Source organism: Lissotriton vulgaris, chromosome 12, assembly GCF_964263255.1.
Source record: "Lissotriton vulgaris chromosome 12, aLisVul1.2, whole genome shotgun sequence".
NCBI classification, from domain to species: Eukaryota; Metazoa; Chordata; class Amphibia; order Caudata; family Salamandridae; genus Lissotriton; species Lissotriton vulgaris.
This window is the reverse complement of record NC_141700.1, coordinates 631,228,034-631,244,634: the sequence shown is the minus strand read 5'-3', so window position 1 is coordinate 631,244,634 and position 16,601 is coordinate 631,228,034. Positions and strand designations below refer to the sequence as shown.

Here is a 16,601-nt window from a genome sequence, read left to right as displayed (position 1 = left end):
ACTAAACCTCTTTTTAAACCAACATAAAAAATGCTGAACAATAAAAGTTAGGGAATAAATAAGTTGCTTTTAAATGAGCACATTTTTTTCCACCGACAGAAACAAGCGAAAATAAACAAAGGATGCAGAACTGTTAATGAAGATTTGCCTTTTCTAAGCGTTCCAAATACCAGGTTCCATTATCCTACCAAATTTGTGACACGCGAACCACAACAGGTGTAAGAGGCCAACATTAGCATTCTGGTACAACAATACCTCTGATGAGGTCACTGATACTAAAAGTTAATGGGTTAATATATCTTAAAAGGGCCTTGAACTGCCCCTAACAAACTAAAGTGCTTGTTGTATATGATCTCCAGTAACTGAGGTAAGATTAAATTTCACTTAAAGATGAGTCACACCAATTTAAAAAGTCTTTGAAGATTGATGTCATTGCCATTAATTACATGTTCTGAAATCCTAGAGAAATTTGACCTCAATTACAAATATCATATAATACATGCAAATGTTCATACAAATCTGAACTACTTCAATTGCCCCTATATCAGTGTTGGCATGGGCTGCGCAGAGCTCCTGTTTACAAAGACTCCCTATACCCCTGAGTTGCAAAATAAATGGCTAAATATAGATAAGAGGTACCATACAGCAGCTTTAAATTCACAAAAAAGACAGACAACTCCAGAAAGCAACTTATAAAACAATGCTTCTCATAGGTAACCAGCTCTCTTACCTGCTTATCATAAGCAAGTCTTGTTGTCTGATCAGACGGTCGCCTGTAGAACAGCTGTCTCCAGTGGCCTTTATCCTCTCTTGAAAAACCTTGAAGAGGAAATGGCAACGATGATCTTTGGACCTCGTACAGCTCTTGGAAACTGAGGCCACCTTATTTACCAGCTCTAGCTCAAAGACCATCTCCTGGAAGAGAGGAAACAACAGTTCGGAGACTGTCCATCAGTTGAAAAAAAATTATTAACATTTAATAAAAAACAACTAAATGAAAGACCACCTTGAACCATGTTTGTGACTATCATCAGCAACATGTAAAAAGCAAGAGACCTTCCCGCCAACACAATTATATGTTGTACTGCTTTGGTGGATGACCATCGGCTCTGAAATGTCAGTTCCGACATATGTTTGCTTGCACATCAATGATGTCAGTTGTGACAGTCACCTGCAGTGTAGATTGGCAAATGATCTGCCCAGAACAATTCTTTTCTTGATACAGCAATGCAGCCTGTGCTTTGCCCTGGTAGCAACACTAAATCCATGCAAGCCCCAGTAGCTTTATACCACCGGCTTGCCAAACAATCCTGCAAAAGGCACATTTGAAAGCGTGAATTTGGGTCCAAAGCACTGCTTAGTGTCAGGATTGGCAACAATGTCAATCACTTTCCTCACTATTTGAGATTGTAATACTGGATTAAAAGGAATCGTTTCTGGAATGCCACAACTCTTATTGTTGTCCATAAGCTTTGACCTTCACCAAACTGAGAACTGAATGTAATAAATGTTGCATCTGATGGCGTTTTAAGTGGAATTTCCTAGCACTGTTTAATAAATCCGGAGTGTGTAACAATGATACATGGCACTGCAAAGGGATGTATATTTCTTAACAGTCTTCCCTTCAACTAACCAATTACCCAAGCTAAAATAAACATGAACACCTTAACAATGTAGTCGTTGGTGTAAAAATCTAGGCAGTATAATGATAAGTGTTGAGTGGGTGGCAGGGGGTAATTGAACAGATACTGTTTTATGGCTGAGGAGCCTCTCTACCTTTTTGTCCTCTTGCGCTTTACCTCATATTGGAACCTAAAAATTAACTTTTGGAATTGACGCATTAATATAAAGAGTTGATGGTTTTCCATACTAAATGAAATGTTATATACTTTTAAAGGCTGTTTTGCCCTGTAGCTGGACAACTTCATTTTGGGTGTCTTTAATATGGCCTCTGCTGCCTTTGCATGCCTTGGCTGCTTCTGTATCCATTATCTTCTCAAACAGTGTGTCCACCTTCTGCTCAAGTAGCTGTTCCCTTCTAAAGGCATATTTAGCAGATACTGTTGTACCCCTAGTCAATGTCTTGAAATGTGCACCCAAGCACGCCTTCAAAGCCGAAAACGTGAATTAATGTACAAGTTACTTACCTTCGGTAACAATGTATCTGGGAGAGACGATTCTAGCCGCATATTCCTTAACGTAGAAATATCCCCAGGAGTGACACTGGATCCGGAATTTTTTTACCACAGCATCTCTGCGTGCTGAGTACCACATGACTCCACCCTGACGTCGTCCGCGGACGTGACGTCAGCGAGGGCACATAAGCCCCAACCCGGCGCCCTGACGTCAGTTTTTTCGGAGAACTTTTCCACGCCACAACGCGGAGCCATCACAAACAAAACTGTGAGAATATGGGAACAGTGTGCGAAAAAACCAGGTAAACAGAAAGGGAGGAAACAAAGGTGAAGAACAGCACCATTTGGAAAAGTGCCAGGCACTGTGGTACTGAAAGTCATAGAAGGGAAAGAGCAGAGCACCGCTCAGAGAAGCAGCCTCGCAAAGCTAAGGCGACATCCTCCCTGGAGGCAGAAAAACATGTGAAAAACGTCATAGCAGACGACAGAAAGTCTGCAACCACGATCCATAACAGTGAAGGGTAACAAGTCCGGAACAGATGAGTAACGACAAATTACCCCAAGACAATACCATCAAAGAGGGTTGTATCTCCTGGAAAGAGCTAAAGCCTGAGGTACAGCCAAGAGACCCCAACTCAGAGGAGTCAGAAACCCCAAACAATTAAAAAGGGAGAGGAGTAAGAGTAGGCCCCCACACTGGAATAACCAGGGTGCAGGGATGCATAAGTACACATGAACCAACCGTCCAAGTACCAGCAAGGAAGGGGTGGAACAATTGAACAGAATGAAGCATCCTGCTAGGGAGGAAGTGAAGAGGACACTTGCAGAAGACAAGGCCACCCGGAGGGAGGCGAGTGCAGAGAACCAAGCTGAAGGTCCTCGCAGAACGGGGAGGAAGGGCGGGCCATGAAGGAATCTGCGGCTAGAATTGTCTCTACCAGATACATCGTTACCGACGGTAAGTAACTTGTATATCTGATACACTACTAGCCGCAGATTCCTTAACGTAGAATAGATACCCTAGCCATACCCAGAGGGAAGGAGGGCCTGCGAGAGAACCTCACCAGCTTGTAAGAAACACAGGGCCCCAACAGGGAATGTGTCATGGGGACAGGAATGACAGCCCAGCCCCGAACCAAGCAGAAGTGAGCAAGAACAAGGCGAAGGAATGCCAGGATACTCCAAGCCTACTCGAGGTACTAAGGACATGAGCCAGAAAACCCCAGTGGGACAGATAGCTCCAAAGAGTACCAAGGAACAAATGAACCACCCCACACTCCAAGGTGAAGAGGTGGAAACAGAGGCAGAGCCCGCAGCAGGAGAACATACACACAGCGAAGGGGACAGCTGAACGGGCATCAGCTCTGAGGCAGCGGACAAGGCAGAAACGGCCCCACAGCCAAGATGAGGAGCCGTGATAAGAAATAAACAGTTGAGCAAAGCTCCAGCAGAACAAGGGGCAGGAGCACAAGGGTACCGCCAAGGCCCACGGAGGCGGTCCATAATGACCAGGCGTGCGCAGCCAGCAGCTGGCAATACCATGAAGCAATGCGCCCAGAACAAGCTAAGGGCAAGACGAAGGCAGAGGCAAGGGAACCCCAGAAAAAGCCCCAGAGAAGGACAGTTCCAGAGACACAGCCCAGCACATTAAAAGAAGTGGGACCAGCAAGAAGAGAAAGAGAAGAAATAGGTAGGACAGACCTAAGCTATCAACCAGAACACAAGAGAATACTAGGAGTATCCTAGTCCCCCTGGAACACAAGGCAGAGGACCAGGCTGAAACGTTGGACAACAAGGTGGAAAAACCACTACACAACGCCGTAGACGGCATGCCAAAGTCGGTCTGGCGATTTCGCTGATACTGAGAGGACAGAACCTGGAGCAGCGCAAGCTGCGCTAAGACAGAAGAAAAAAGAGACCGTACCAAGCGGCATACAGTGACGCCAGGAAGGGCGAGGAACCCGAAAAGGTGTCCACACCCTCCCAGCGTAGGACAGAGCTATAAAGTAGCTACAAGTACCCCACCTAGGGTATGACACGTCCCAAAACAAAACATGGGAACACCTCTTAGGGAAAAACCCAGCGGCAGAGGACAAGAACATAAAGGACCTGCGGTTAGTACCACAGACGGCTTACCAATCAGCCAAAAAAATACACAGATGGACCAATCTGAGGACCTATACGGCTTCTCTAACAGCCAAAAAACACACGACAAAGGCCAAAGGGCTGTACCAGCAGCCAACAGTACAGAGGGGCCAACGTAAGGACCCTGAAGGCATTTCAAGCCACACAAAATACACAGACGGTGTAGGAAGGTGGAATCTGACTATATGGTTACCCCCACTTTTTGCCTGGTGTTTTGCTGGTTTCGGACTTAGTTGGACTGGAACCCTGCTATTCAGGGCCATAGTCTATCTGCTTTCTCTAAATTGATACCATGTACTTTAGGTACATACCAGATTGGTTACTGGGTCATCCTTGTGAGCCCCTGTATAGTGTACCTTAGGTACACAGGACATAGGTGCACCTTGGGCCTACCAGGGGCTACAGCATGTATTGTGCCACCCCTGGTTAGCCTTCAAAACTGACACCACAGGTCTGCACTTGAAGCCTGGGTAAGGTGGTGTAATCACCCCTTACTTAGATATAGTATACCTATATCTATATACATATAGACACATAGTGACCTATAAGTCACTCCTATGGCAGGCCTTGACAATCCTGGAGGCAGAGTGCTTGATTTTGTGTGAGAGGGTGCCGTAGCATGAGCTGAGCCCCTCTGCAACTTTCAGAACCATCTCCTTATAGGTGTTCTATGATATAGCCATACCATATACTCTTAAGAGCATTATAATCCTCGTGGTCAGTGCTAACTTTGGTTTGGCTTTATCAAAAAATGTTGTGTAAGGTGTCAAACACTTTGGAATACTACCCCCCCGCCAGTCCTGGCGGCAGGGGTAGCATTCCACCCTTCTAGACACCCGTCTGCCCTCCTGCTGCTGGACGAAACTCCAGCAGGGGAGGCTTGGATAATAGGTTTCCTGTCCAGGGAGGTGCTGGTACGTCCCCAGACAGGCTTTAGTATATTGGGGCAGGGTGGGTTGCATTCAGTGAATGCTTTTCAGGCACTCCCTTAGGCACACAAGGTGCTCCATGCATTTACCAGTTCAAACCGGTTGCTGGGGCGCTCAGCTCCAGCTCTGGCGCAAAACTGGACAAAGGGAAGGGGGTGTAACCACCCCCTCCCCAGGTCCACCCATAGGAGGGACCTTAGAGGTAGTCCAACCCCTAAACTTACTATAAGTATAGAACCCCAGTCCCTAGGACTTTAGATTACCGTGGACGAAACTCTGCAATATATATCTTGGACCTTCGACATTCCATATCGACTGGAAGACTGAAGAAATCTCCCTTGTGGTCAAGGAGTGACCACCCTGTGCAAACAGGCACCAACTGCATCTTTGCCGGTCTGCACTGTCGAGGCTCCCGCCAAATCCCGAAGACTGCGACTCAGGACACGGACTTCCAGACATCTCTGACGCTGACCTGTACTCCCAGCAAAGCTGAGACCTGTGGCGGACACGAGAGACGTGGGACCGGAACTCCTGGACATCCTGCATTTTGCAACCTGCACCTACTTCCCGAGGTATCCCGAAGTTGTGCATTGGGGTGCTTGTAGCCCCAGCCCGAGCATCTTTTGCACCGAAGCTCAGAGGCCCACACTCCACGAGTGTCCCGTGGGCCAGTTTTGTGTATTTCAGCTCGACGCGTCTTCGCAGTTCCTAGTCCGTTGGCTAGTGAGCCCCCAAGAAGACCAATCTTGAAACTACTTTGCTTTCCTGGTTGCTCCTGGCTTGCTCCAACTTCTCCCTAGAAGAGAAGTTCCCCAGACCTTGCTGGCCTGCACCGAAGCCAATCTCGACATCTTGCGTGGATTACGTTTGCCAAGGCTTGTTGGGTCCAATCGGGATACCGACACCGCAGTCAACTAGATTCTTCGTGAGACAGCTCAAATCCAGCTCCTGGTCATCGTCAACGCCTCCTGGACCTCGTGGCTGAAGAGACAAACTTCACCTTTTCACCTGAAATCACCCGACATTGGCTGGCAGTTTCCCATCGCCATACTGGTCACTGGCTAGTGACCAAGACTCTGTCCCTTCTACTTTCAGGTTCTTCACATCTCCGATCCACCCTTGGATCCACCCGGACACTTTTCCTCTGGTCGCCTGCAGCACTTCTTTGCAGCTCTCCATTGGAATCAACGACCAAGCCCGACACCTATGCACCCGGCTTCCCTGGGTGAGGTAACACGAGTACTCCGGTGCTCCCGTGGGTATTGACTCTCCAAGTGTCCTAGTCTAAAAGGGTTCCATCGCAGTTCACCTCCTTGTACCCTTTATCTTTAAAATTGTAACTTGTTTGTTCTCCATAAAAAGTCAATGGTAACCCGCGGCTGTGTTTAGGATTAAATATTTTTATTGAGCATGTCATGACAGGATGGATACAAAACAGCCATACAGATCACTCATTGCGCCGAGGAGCGACGTGCAAAGTAAAGCATTGATTGGAGGGTACAGCACCTTACTCATGTACCTGGGACAATTATACACAGCAAGCCGCCTACAACCCCGCTTGGGCCGGCCGCGTTGAAAAACAGGGGGGACTGCAAACTCGTCTGGGCGTTGCCACCCACTCCCCCCAGTGGAAAAACAAGGGTAAGAACCAGCGATTCGAAGCACTCCAAGCCCCAAATCGATTCGCTACTCCCCACTGTTAGAGTTCACCTGGTCCACCAGGTATCTGTGCATCCCTGTCTGTGACATACAATTAAACAACCCACCCCACCGACCCCAACAGCCACTCCTACGTGAAAACCCAACCTACCCGCCCTACCGTACCCCGGCCCCGAAACAGCCCCAACAAATCCCCTACCCCCCCCCCCCCCACCCGTAGGTGGTCCATGGTCCGCTCATCCACCTTACTCTGGTACCTCTGCTACTTTCGGGTGGGTCCCCCCTGTCCCCCCGCGTGGTCTGCATCAGTTAGCCGCAACAGTCTCAAATACCTCGGACATGTGACTTCCACAAATTCGGACGACAAGAGAGACAAGAAAGGTTTCCAAAGCTCCGTGTACCTAGCTCCTTCACCGGCTTTAACTAAGGAGAGCCTCTCCATACCCAGCACTGTCCAAAGGCGGTGGAGCCAACCCAGGCGGGTAGGGATCTGTGTCGACCGCCAGTGCACCAAGATATTCTGCAGCGCCGACCCCAATGCGATGGCTATCAAGCGGCCCCTCCTAGACTTCAGTGGATAAGTCAAGGCGTTAGGCAGCCCCAGAAGGACATACGCTGGGAAGCGGGGAATGTCTGTCTCAAAGTGGGCATCCACATCGCTCAAGACCTGACGCCAGTATTCCTGCAGTAACTCGCAATCCCAAAGAATGTGCGTTAGTGTCCCCAGCTGGCTGCATCCTCGCCAACACAGCGGGTCCTTACCACTATCCATCTCGTAGAGGCGCTCCGGAGTGTAATACCAATAGGTCGCCACTTTCGTGAGCGTGTCCGTGAGTCCCATATGGTAGGCTGAGTGTCGCGCTCTGTGATATATCCCATCCCATTCCTTGTGTGAGAGTTCTCCCCAATTCTCTCTCCCAACGCGCCCTACTCGCGCTGTATGTGTACTTGTGATGGAGCATGAGTGTTTTGTATAGGTCTGAGATCAGTTGCTTGTCAGATGTCCGGGAGATCAGCCATCGCTCAAAGATCGTCATCTTTCTGTCTGCAGTGGATCTGATCGCAGGGTTCAGGGTTCAGGGCCCAGTGTCTGACTTGGAAGTATCTGAGCCTTTCAGACTCTGGGAGACCATACTCCTGACGAAGCTGTAGGAAGGGGACAATCCCCTCAGGTCCGTACATATGGCAGAGCGCCCTGCAGCCCGCCGGCTTCCAGCGCTCGAAGGCCTTCCTATCCATCCCCGGCTGGAAGTCGGGGTTGTCAAGGATAGGAGTGAGCGGTGAGGGCAAAGTGGTAAGACCAAGCGCGGTTCCCACCCGGTCCCATATTTCAAGCGGGACGCGTGTGATGTAAGAAGCGTAAAGATTGGGGGGCCTATGTGTACGGTGCATGAACGGGATCTCCTGTAGGGTCCTCCCAGCCACTGCCTGGTCCTGGGACAACCAGTGCTTCCCGGATTCACAGCGGACCCACTCCGCCAAAAAGCGTAGCGGTGATGCCTTGAAATATGTCGCCAGGTCCGGGACGCCTATCCCGCCTTGTTCCGGGGCAAGCTTGCTATCGAGCCTTCATGCGGGGTTTCCTCCCGTTCCAAATAAATTGTGAAAGCTCTGACTGAGTCTGCTTGATCCATCCCCTGGGAGGGGTGAGAGGTATTGTGCGGAAAGTGTACAGAATTTGGGGGAGCACGGTCATCTTGATAGCCGCCACTCGACCAAGCCACGACAGCGGGTAGTGTTTCCACTGCCTGAGCTCCCGTCTTATTTTCTGCCTCAATAGGGAGTAGTTTATGTCCACCGTGGTCTGTAGAGAGGGAGCCAGACGAATCCCGAGGTACGGGACCGCCTCCCGAGCCCATTGTAAGGGGAACCTGTCTTTTTTTTTTTTTTTTAATTTATTTTTATTGCAGAATTAGGAACATGACCACATCATAGGTCGATCAGTACACCTGCATCATCACAACCTTAAAGGTGACAGAATTATCGTACACAGCCATTTAGCCCACATCCCGGAGGCTGGGCGGCGCTTCAGGACTATCCTTCCCAGGAACGTGTACCCCCGTCCCAGGTATTCGACCAGTATAACTTTTTAGTATCTGCTTTTACCCCCCTAAAACTCCCCCCCCCCCCTATGCATCAACAAGCGAACTCAGAATTTCCCAAGAAACACCGTCATCAGCTCATACCCCGTTCAACATAGTTCGGACCATGCCGTTCCAGCTTCCCCCTCCCGGGTCCCCCCAGTGTTACTGCCAGAACGCCTGCCTACCGTCTCGGTAGCCCCCGATACCTGGGTCTGACCTACGTGCTAACCATCAAGGCTAATCCCGGCCGCTATGTCGAGCAACCTCCTGCAAAACCCCCTTTCCCCCCCTCCCCCCCCCCACCCCCCCAACTACTGCTGCTACTGCTGCTAATGCGGGCTGTCCAAATCCGTACCTACTCAGGGGATCGCCACATACCAGGAGTCGCTCGCAATCGCTAAGAGTGCGCGGAATCCGCAAGGACTATTACTCCTCCTCGTCATCTCCCACCATGTAGTCACGCAATGCTTGCACCACCAACTCCCAAGCTCTCGCCATGTCCAGACAGCCCTCCTTGCCAAGTCTAGTAGCCTGCCGCATTCTAATAATGCTTTCACAGCCCGCCCATTTCAACAACTCATTCATCCACCTCCTCACTGAAGGGCCTTCTCTAGACTTCCAGTGCCAGGTTATCTCCCTTTGCGCTAACATAAGTCCCAAATCAATAAATTTACTTGTAATTCTCGTTTTCTTAGTATGCGGGAACCATAGCAGGAGACATGCTGCCATATCAAAGTCAACCTCCCTATCTGTTACCGTATTCAAGAGCATCCCCACTTCCGGCCAATACGTTCCCAGTTTCGGACATCCCCACAACAGGTGATCCAAGTCAACCTCGGGCGCCAAGCATCGTGGGCACACTGCGTCAAGCACTTGAAAGTACAGCTTTATCCTCTCCGGAGTCAGGTACGCCCTGTGTAATATAAAGAAATGCACTTGCTGAAATCGTGTGTTCCTCGTGCCCTTCCACGTCCGCCTCAGGATCTGACTCCAGACCGTGTCTGGTATGGGCTTGCCAATACTATCCTCCCACCTCGACTTCAAGGCCAGCATCGGTGCTAGCCCCTCATTCAACATTCTCATATGGAGACATGTCACCGTTTTAACAGTGCCCGCGGCCATCACCACATATTGACACGCCATGGTCACTTCCGGCTCAGTGAGCCCTACCCCCCAATGTTTTTGCAGCGCCGCCACCACTGCCGCGTGCAATAGAAAGGTGCCATCTGGCAAACCAAACTGCTCCTGAAGCACTTGATAGGGAACCAACGCCCAATCAATGTACAGGTCCCCCACCATCTGTAGACCCAACTCCTCCCATTCCAAAAGCCTGGACCAGTCACCCCCATGCGGCAGCACGGTTAACATCCCTAGAGGTATCTCCGGTGCATACGGCCGGACTTTCCTCGCTCTCTTCATACTCCTTTGCCAGCACATTCTGAGCGTCCTTTCCTCCACCGTAAGCTCCCTCGTATCCAGTTTCTGTTGCATAACTATATAAGAAAGGATGTACCTTGGAATACCAGAACCACGGTCATTCTCAGGACCCCTGAATTCTCGAGCCACATTCTGTGTTAGGATCTGCAGTTGCGCCGCTAAATAATATAGTTCAAAATCGGGGACTGCCATTCCCCCCTCAATCTTAGGCCTAATCAGAGTTTCCAACGCCACCCTCCGCCGACCCTGGCCCCAAAGGAAACCAGTCATCAGCGTCTTCAGTTCCTTAAAAACTGGCTGCGGAATCCACACCGGTAGTGTTCGAAAATAGTAAAGCAACCGTGGAAGCGCCACCATCTTCAACAGCGCTACTCGGCCCAGTACCGACAGAGGGAGCGAGGCCCAGAATGCCATGCTGCCCTTCAGTGCACGTATACATCGCCCTACGTTCCCCTCCAGTAGGTCCGCCGCCTCGTGATAAATGCGCACCCCAAGGTAGGTGAAGCCAGAAGGCTCCCACACGACTTCCCTCGCTAACAGGGGACAGGGCGTACCTGCCCGCAGTGGAAATATACAGGTCTTAGTCCAGTTCACCTTAAGGCCTGATAACCGACCGAAGCCAACCAGCATATCCACCGCTCCCTCCAGCGACCGTTCAGCATCCGCCAAATACAGAAGCAAATCATCAGCGTATAACGATATATAATGCGACTCCGGACCTTGCGCGATCCCTCCATACAATGCACCCGTCCTCGCCTGCGCCGCCAGCGGTTCCATCGCCAATGCGAACAGCAGGGGGGACAACGAGCAGCCCTGTCTCGTCCCTCTACAAACAGGGTAGGCTGAAGATATCAGCGGGCCCAGGCGCACCCATGCCCTAGCCGACGTGTAAAGTACCCTCGTCCAACTCCGGAAACCCTCCCCAACTCCGAACTTCAGCAGTACCTCATCTAAATATTGCCATTCAAGGCTATCAAAAGCTTTTTCGATATCAACCGCCAATACCACGGAATCAAGAGCCGAAGACCCGGCACTATCCAAAATTCGGACCAGCCTCCGTATATTCATGGAGGTATTCCTAGTCGGGATAAACCCCGCTTGGTCCCTATGCACCAGTGTTGTCATGTGCGGCAGTAACCTGGTGGCTAGGATGCGACTCAAGATCTTATAGTCCACCGTCAGCATCGATAATGGCCTGTAAGACGTTACACTCAGTGCATCCTTGCCTGGCTTCAGCAGTGGCACCACTAGCGCCTCCCTCATTGACTCAGGCAGGTAACCCTGCTGCTTGGCCTCCGAATATACCACCACTAGTTTTGGCGCTAGGGTGTCAACAAATTTGGCATAGAACTCTATTGGCAAGCCGTCCACCCCTGGGGTTTTATTCCGAGCCATCTGTTTAATAGCCACTCTCACCTCTGCTAGCGTTATGGGACCTCCCAGTTCTTTAGCATCCTCGCTGTCCAACGCTGGCAGTGGGAGCAAGGCCAAGTGGTCGCCTATCTCACTTCTTTCATTTCTTCTTTGCTTCATCCTTATGTTCCCTCTCGCACCCTTCGGTCATCCCAATTGGCTTTACTTTCCACCCCCAGATTCAAGCGTAAGAAACACGGTGGCCTTAGGTTTTCCTTTTTAGCCCCGTCTTTCTGGAACTCTTTACCCCTCTCTCTTAGGTTGTCCTCCCTTTATCCTATGTTCAGATCTTCTCTTAAAACGTATCTGTTTACCATAGCCTATCACTAGCCTTCATCTTCAGCTGGGTTATTGTTTGTCTCTCCTCCCTGCTCCCTCTGTACAGCGCCAAGAAACCTAATGGTGTTAGCGCGCTCAATAAATTAATTTAACATAACATAACATAACATCTCTCTCCGCCTCCTGGTGACATTCATACAATCCCGTATAGTATGACTGAAAACACGTCAGCACAGCTGATTGGGAGTAGACTATCTCCCCTCCCTCTGGTCTTATACTCATGATCGGGCACCCCCTAGGCTCCGGATCTGCAAGCCTGGCAAGGAGTGCACCCACTTTATCGCGCTCCTCATGCACCTTAATGTTGTACAACTTATAGTCATAGCACCGCAGCCGTTCAGTCTCAGTCGCCACCACCTCCTTAGCTTCCACCAATCTCTCCTGTAGATCTGGCCGTTCAGGCCTCTGCCGCTCCAAGCCTCGCAACTCCTCTTCCGCTTTCGCCAAATCATTCATGACAGCCGTCCGCGCATTCGAGAATCTACCCATGCACACACCTCTTACCACCACTTTCATTGCACCCCACTCCACTGATCGTGACGTGGCAGAGCCCTCATTCTCCGCAAAGTAGCTGTCAATGCCCTGCTGAACCATGTTACTGAACACCAGATCTTCCAGTGTCTCAGGCCTCAGCCTCCACGATGGGACCGCCGACCTAGCCCGTTGCCACTGCACTGACACCAATAGGGGGTTATGATCCGATATGGTCCTAGCCAGGTACTCAGTATGGGTCACCATCATCGCCAAAGCGCCACTACACAGCACTGCGTCCAGTCTAACATGCAGATCATGTATTGTAGAAAAATAGGAGTAGTCCCTCATCTCTGGATGCTGTTCCCTCCACACATCAAGCAGTCCCCATTTCACCTGCCAGTCCTTCCTATGAGCCGCCAACCTGCGCACTGGGGAGTCTACCAACGGCGGATGTGACCTATCCAGGTCCACGTCAGTGATCGAATTAAAGTCGCCCCCTAATAAGACCGGGCCAGCTAGAAAGTGAGCCAGCGAACTCGTTAAGCCGTCAAAAAAACGGGCCTGATCGGAATTGGGGGCATACACACTACACAGGACCACCTCCCTACCGTAAAGTCGTCCCTCCACCGCCACATATCTACCCTCAGGATCAACCCGCTGCGTCGTGACTTGGAACGGAGTCCCCGCTCTCACCCATATTAGAACCCCTCTGGCAAATGCTGAATAGGTTGTGCCAAACACTTGACCCCGCCACCTCCTTTGCAAAGCTCCGCATTCTTTCTTAGTTAAATGAGTCTCTTGAAGCATTGCTATCTGCACTCCCCGCCGCACCAGGTATGCATGCACCTTATGGCGTTTCACCATTGTCTGAAGTCTGCGGACATTCCACGTAATACATTTCACATTAGGTAACGACCCCATAATAGACATTTCTGTACAGTATCACCAGCAAACAGTAGTACCCCGCATTGCAGCAGTTGCGTCCCCCTTCCCAATCCCCCAACACAACACCCCAAACCCCACTCCCCAGGACAGGACCTACTAACCCAGTTTCAGCCCCGTTCCAAACCATCAAAACCACACACTTACACTAATCTGTGGTCGCCACCACAGAAGGCCTTAAGGGCCACAAGAGGGTGTTAAGGCTCCGAACCAGGGTAGGTGGAGCTCCCACCCCGCGCCCCCAGTCCCACACTGCTTGCGCAGCCCCATACCTGGTAGCAAACCAAAAGTCTGGAGAGTCAGTCCCAGCAGGTACCCCCGGAGGTAATAGAGTCATCGAAACGTCACTTGTTAAACAATCCATCCGAAGTCTGTGGGGTAACCACTGGCCCCCCGGTACTCCCCGTTTCTGAGTCATCGCCTCCAGACTTCTCGCCCTCTTCCTCCGAGGCCGACCCTTCCGACGTTCTTTCCTGCTGCGATCCTGTAATGTTTGCCGTTGCAGCCACAGCTCCTTTCCTGTCCTCTGCCATCTGGGCATCTCGCATGGCCCGCTGGAGTTTGTTCCGTGAGCGGATGCGCTGCGATTTCCTGATCCGGATCGGTTTTGGTCTTTCCCTTCCGCTTTTATTCGAGCGGTCCGTTCCAGCACGATATAGTTCCAGCCACGACCAAGCCTCGTCCGGAGTTTGAAAGAAGTGCGTCCTGCCATCGAGGATAATCCGTAGTTTGGCAGGGAAGAGTAAGGAATACTGAATCCCCTCTTCCCTCAGCTCTTTTTTAACTGATAGAAAGGATGCCCTGTGTTTCTGCACTTCCTGCGTGTAGTCCGGAAAGATCGTGACCTTGCTATTGTCCACTTGAAAGGGACCCTGGGAACGTGCCCTCTGTATCAAAAGGTCGCGGTCCTTATAGTGCAGCAGTTTCACCACCATTGGTCGAGGTGGTCGGCCCTCCAGGGGCGGCTTAGCCGGGACCCTATGTGCTCTCTCCAGGGAGAAGAAAGGAGAAAGCCCCTCTGGTGCCACCACAGTCTTAAACCAGTCCTCCATGTACGCCACTGCGTCGTCTTTCTCGATCTTTTCCGGAAGGCCCACCACCCTCACGTTGTTCCTCCTGTTGCGACTTTCCGCATCCTCCGCCCGTCGTTCCAGGGTCGCCAAACGACCAAGAATATCTGTCAGTTTGTGTTCCGCCGTCACCACGGCAGGTTTCAGGTCCAGGAGTAATTGTTCATGGTCCTTCACCTTATCCGAGAGCTTGGCATGGTCAGCCCTCAATAGGCCCAACCCTGTGGCAACCTGCGCAATATCATTGTGCAGCGTTTCCTTTGTCGTGGTAATCGCAGCCAGGATCGCGTCGAGACGCAAGTTCAGCCTCTGTTCCGGCGTAGTGTCATCCTGTGGGGCACGGGGACCGCCATTTTGAATCAAGGAAGATGTGTCGTCTTGTCCCGGCGGTATATCCAGAACCCCGCCCGCAGCGGCCATCTTGCGCTCGGAGGATGCTCCCCCTAGGCCACCACCTATGGCCTCGCTATCCGCAGCCCCCCTTTCAGGCACACCACCAGGCGCCCCTTCCCGGGGAAAATAACTGCTATATGTAACAGGGCTCCCCACACCTCGGCAAAGGTAGTTCTTGCGTCTTCCCTATGCCAGCCGTGACCCCCGATCACACCTTCAGGCTCCGGCCGCTACCAGCAACACATAGTTGTATGCGACCATCAGGGTCCTGGGCCACCACTCCAATCCAGCCGCCCTGGTCAGCAACGTTCCCCCAGGCAAGGAGGTGGGCGCCCCCCTGGGCCACCCGCGCCGGCCGCCCGACCCGGACACTGCAGCAGGCCAGTAGTATAGCCTCAGTCCACGCTCCACTGGTGCCCCACCTCCACAGTCGCAGTAATCCAGGAGGGCGATCCCCGCTGTTACAGCTAGCTCATGTGGTCCCTATTTGACTGCAGGGCGCCTCACTGTCCCAGGAGCTCACGGGTGCTGCTTCGCCTCCTGGGGGCCCAGGTCCCCAACTGTTCATGCTCCTACCCCTCCGCTACTGCGGCGTCAGTGTCCGCCGCCTGCCTGCCCCAGCTGTTCCTTTTGCGGTCGGGTCTGCCCGCCCGAGGGGCTCCCTCCAGGCGTCCAGATCAGCGCTTTATGTGCGCGCTCACCGCCCGCTGCAGGCCCGGGTCCGTCCGTCCTATGCCAGCCTCCAGGGCAGCGAGCGGGAGGGGGAGGGGCGCGAGGGATTCGCACTAGCCGCTTTCTGGGGGACAATGTCGTCAATCCCTCGCTCAGGCCCGGAGGTGCCCTCAAGTGCTCCTCCGCTCCCTCCGCTCCACTCCACTCGGCAGTCACCAGGACATTAGCTACGAGCGCCCTCAGTCTTCCGTTCGCTCCGGACCCTTACGTCGCCATCTTGCCTTTGTCCAGGGCTGGGCTCCTCCGTGTTCCGTTTCTCCATCCTCGCTCGGCCCCCGAGGCCCCGCCAGCGACCAGACTCCTCACACCGGTCAATATTCACCTCCGACGGCGAATTTATGCTTCCAATGGTCCCGCAGGCGGCAACAACAGGATAACTTACGGGACTCGGCGCGGAGCTACACGCTCACACGGCCATCCCGGTCGGCGCCAAACCACGCCCCCCGTAAGGGGAACCTGTCTTGTAATGCAGCGCGAGTGCCCGGCTCCAAGGAAATGTCCAGCGCCTCCGACTTAGTCATGTTGACCTTGAAGCCTGATACCTGACCAAACTTCCGCAGGTCTTCAAGACAAGCCGGCAGGGAACTACGGGGTTCCGCAAGGGATAGGAGAACATCATCAGCATACAGACTGATCTTGTGCAGATCTCCTCCGAATTTGATCCCTTTAACCTCCGGGTTTGTGCGGATCAACTGCGCCAGTGGCTCCATATAGAGCGCAAACAGCAAGGGGGATAAAGGGCACCCCTGCCGAGTACCCCGTTCGATCTGAAAACTCGGCGAAGAGCAGCCATTCACTCGTACCGTGGCCGAGGGGTGTTTATAACAGTTCAAAACCCTGGTCTTAAAT

The 16,601-nt window shown here is 52.0% G+C and overlaps 1 protein-coding gene across 1 annotated transcript in view; it reads right to left on the bottom strand.

Moving 5' to 3' along the window:
- Nucleotides 1–16,601, bottom strand: part of FANCA (FA complementation group A) — an 850,506-nt gene that overhangs the window by 234,181 nt on the left and 599,724 nt on the right. The window contains exon 32 of the mRNA XM_086945786.1: nt 731–915. Coding sequence (XP_086801912.1) covers nt 731–915 — 185 coding nt within the window. The remainder of the gene's footprint in view (nt 1–730; nt 916–16,601) is intronic.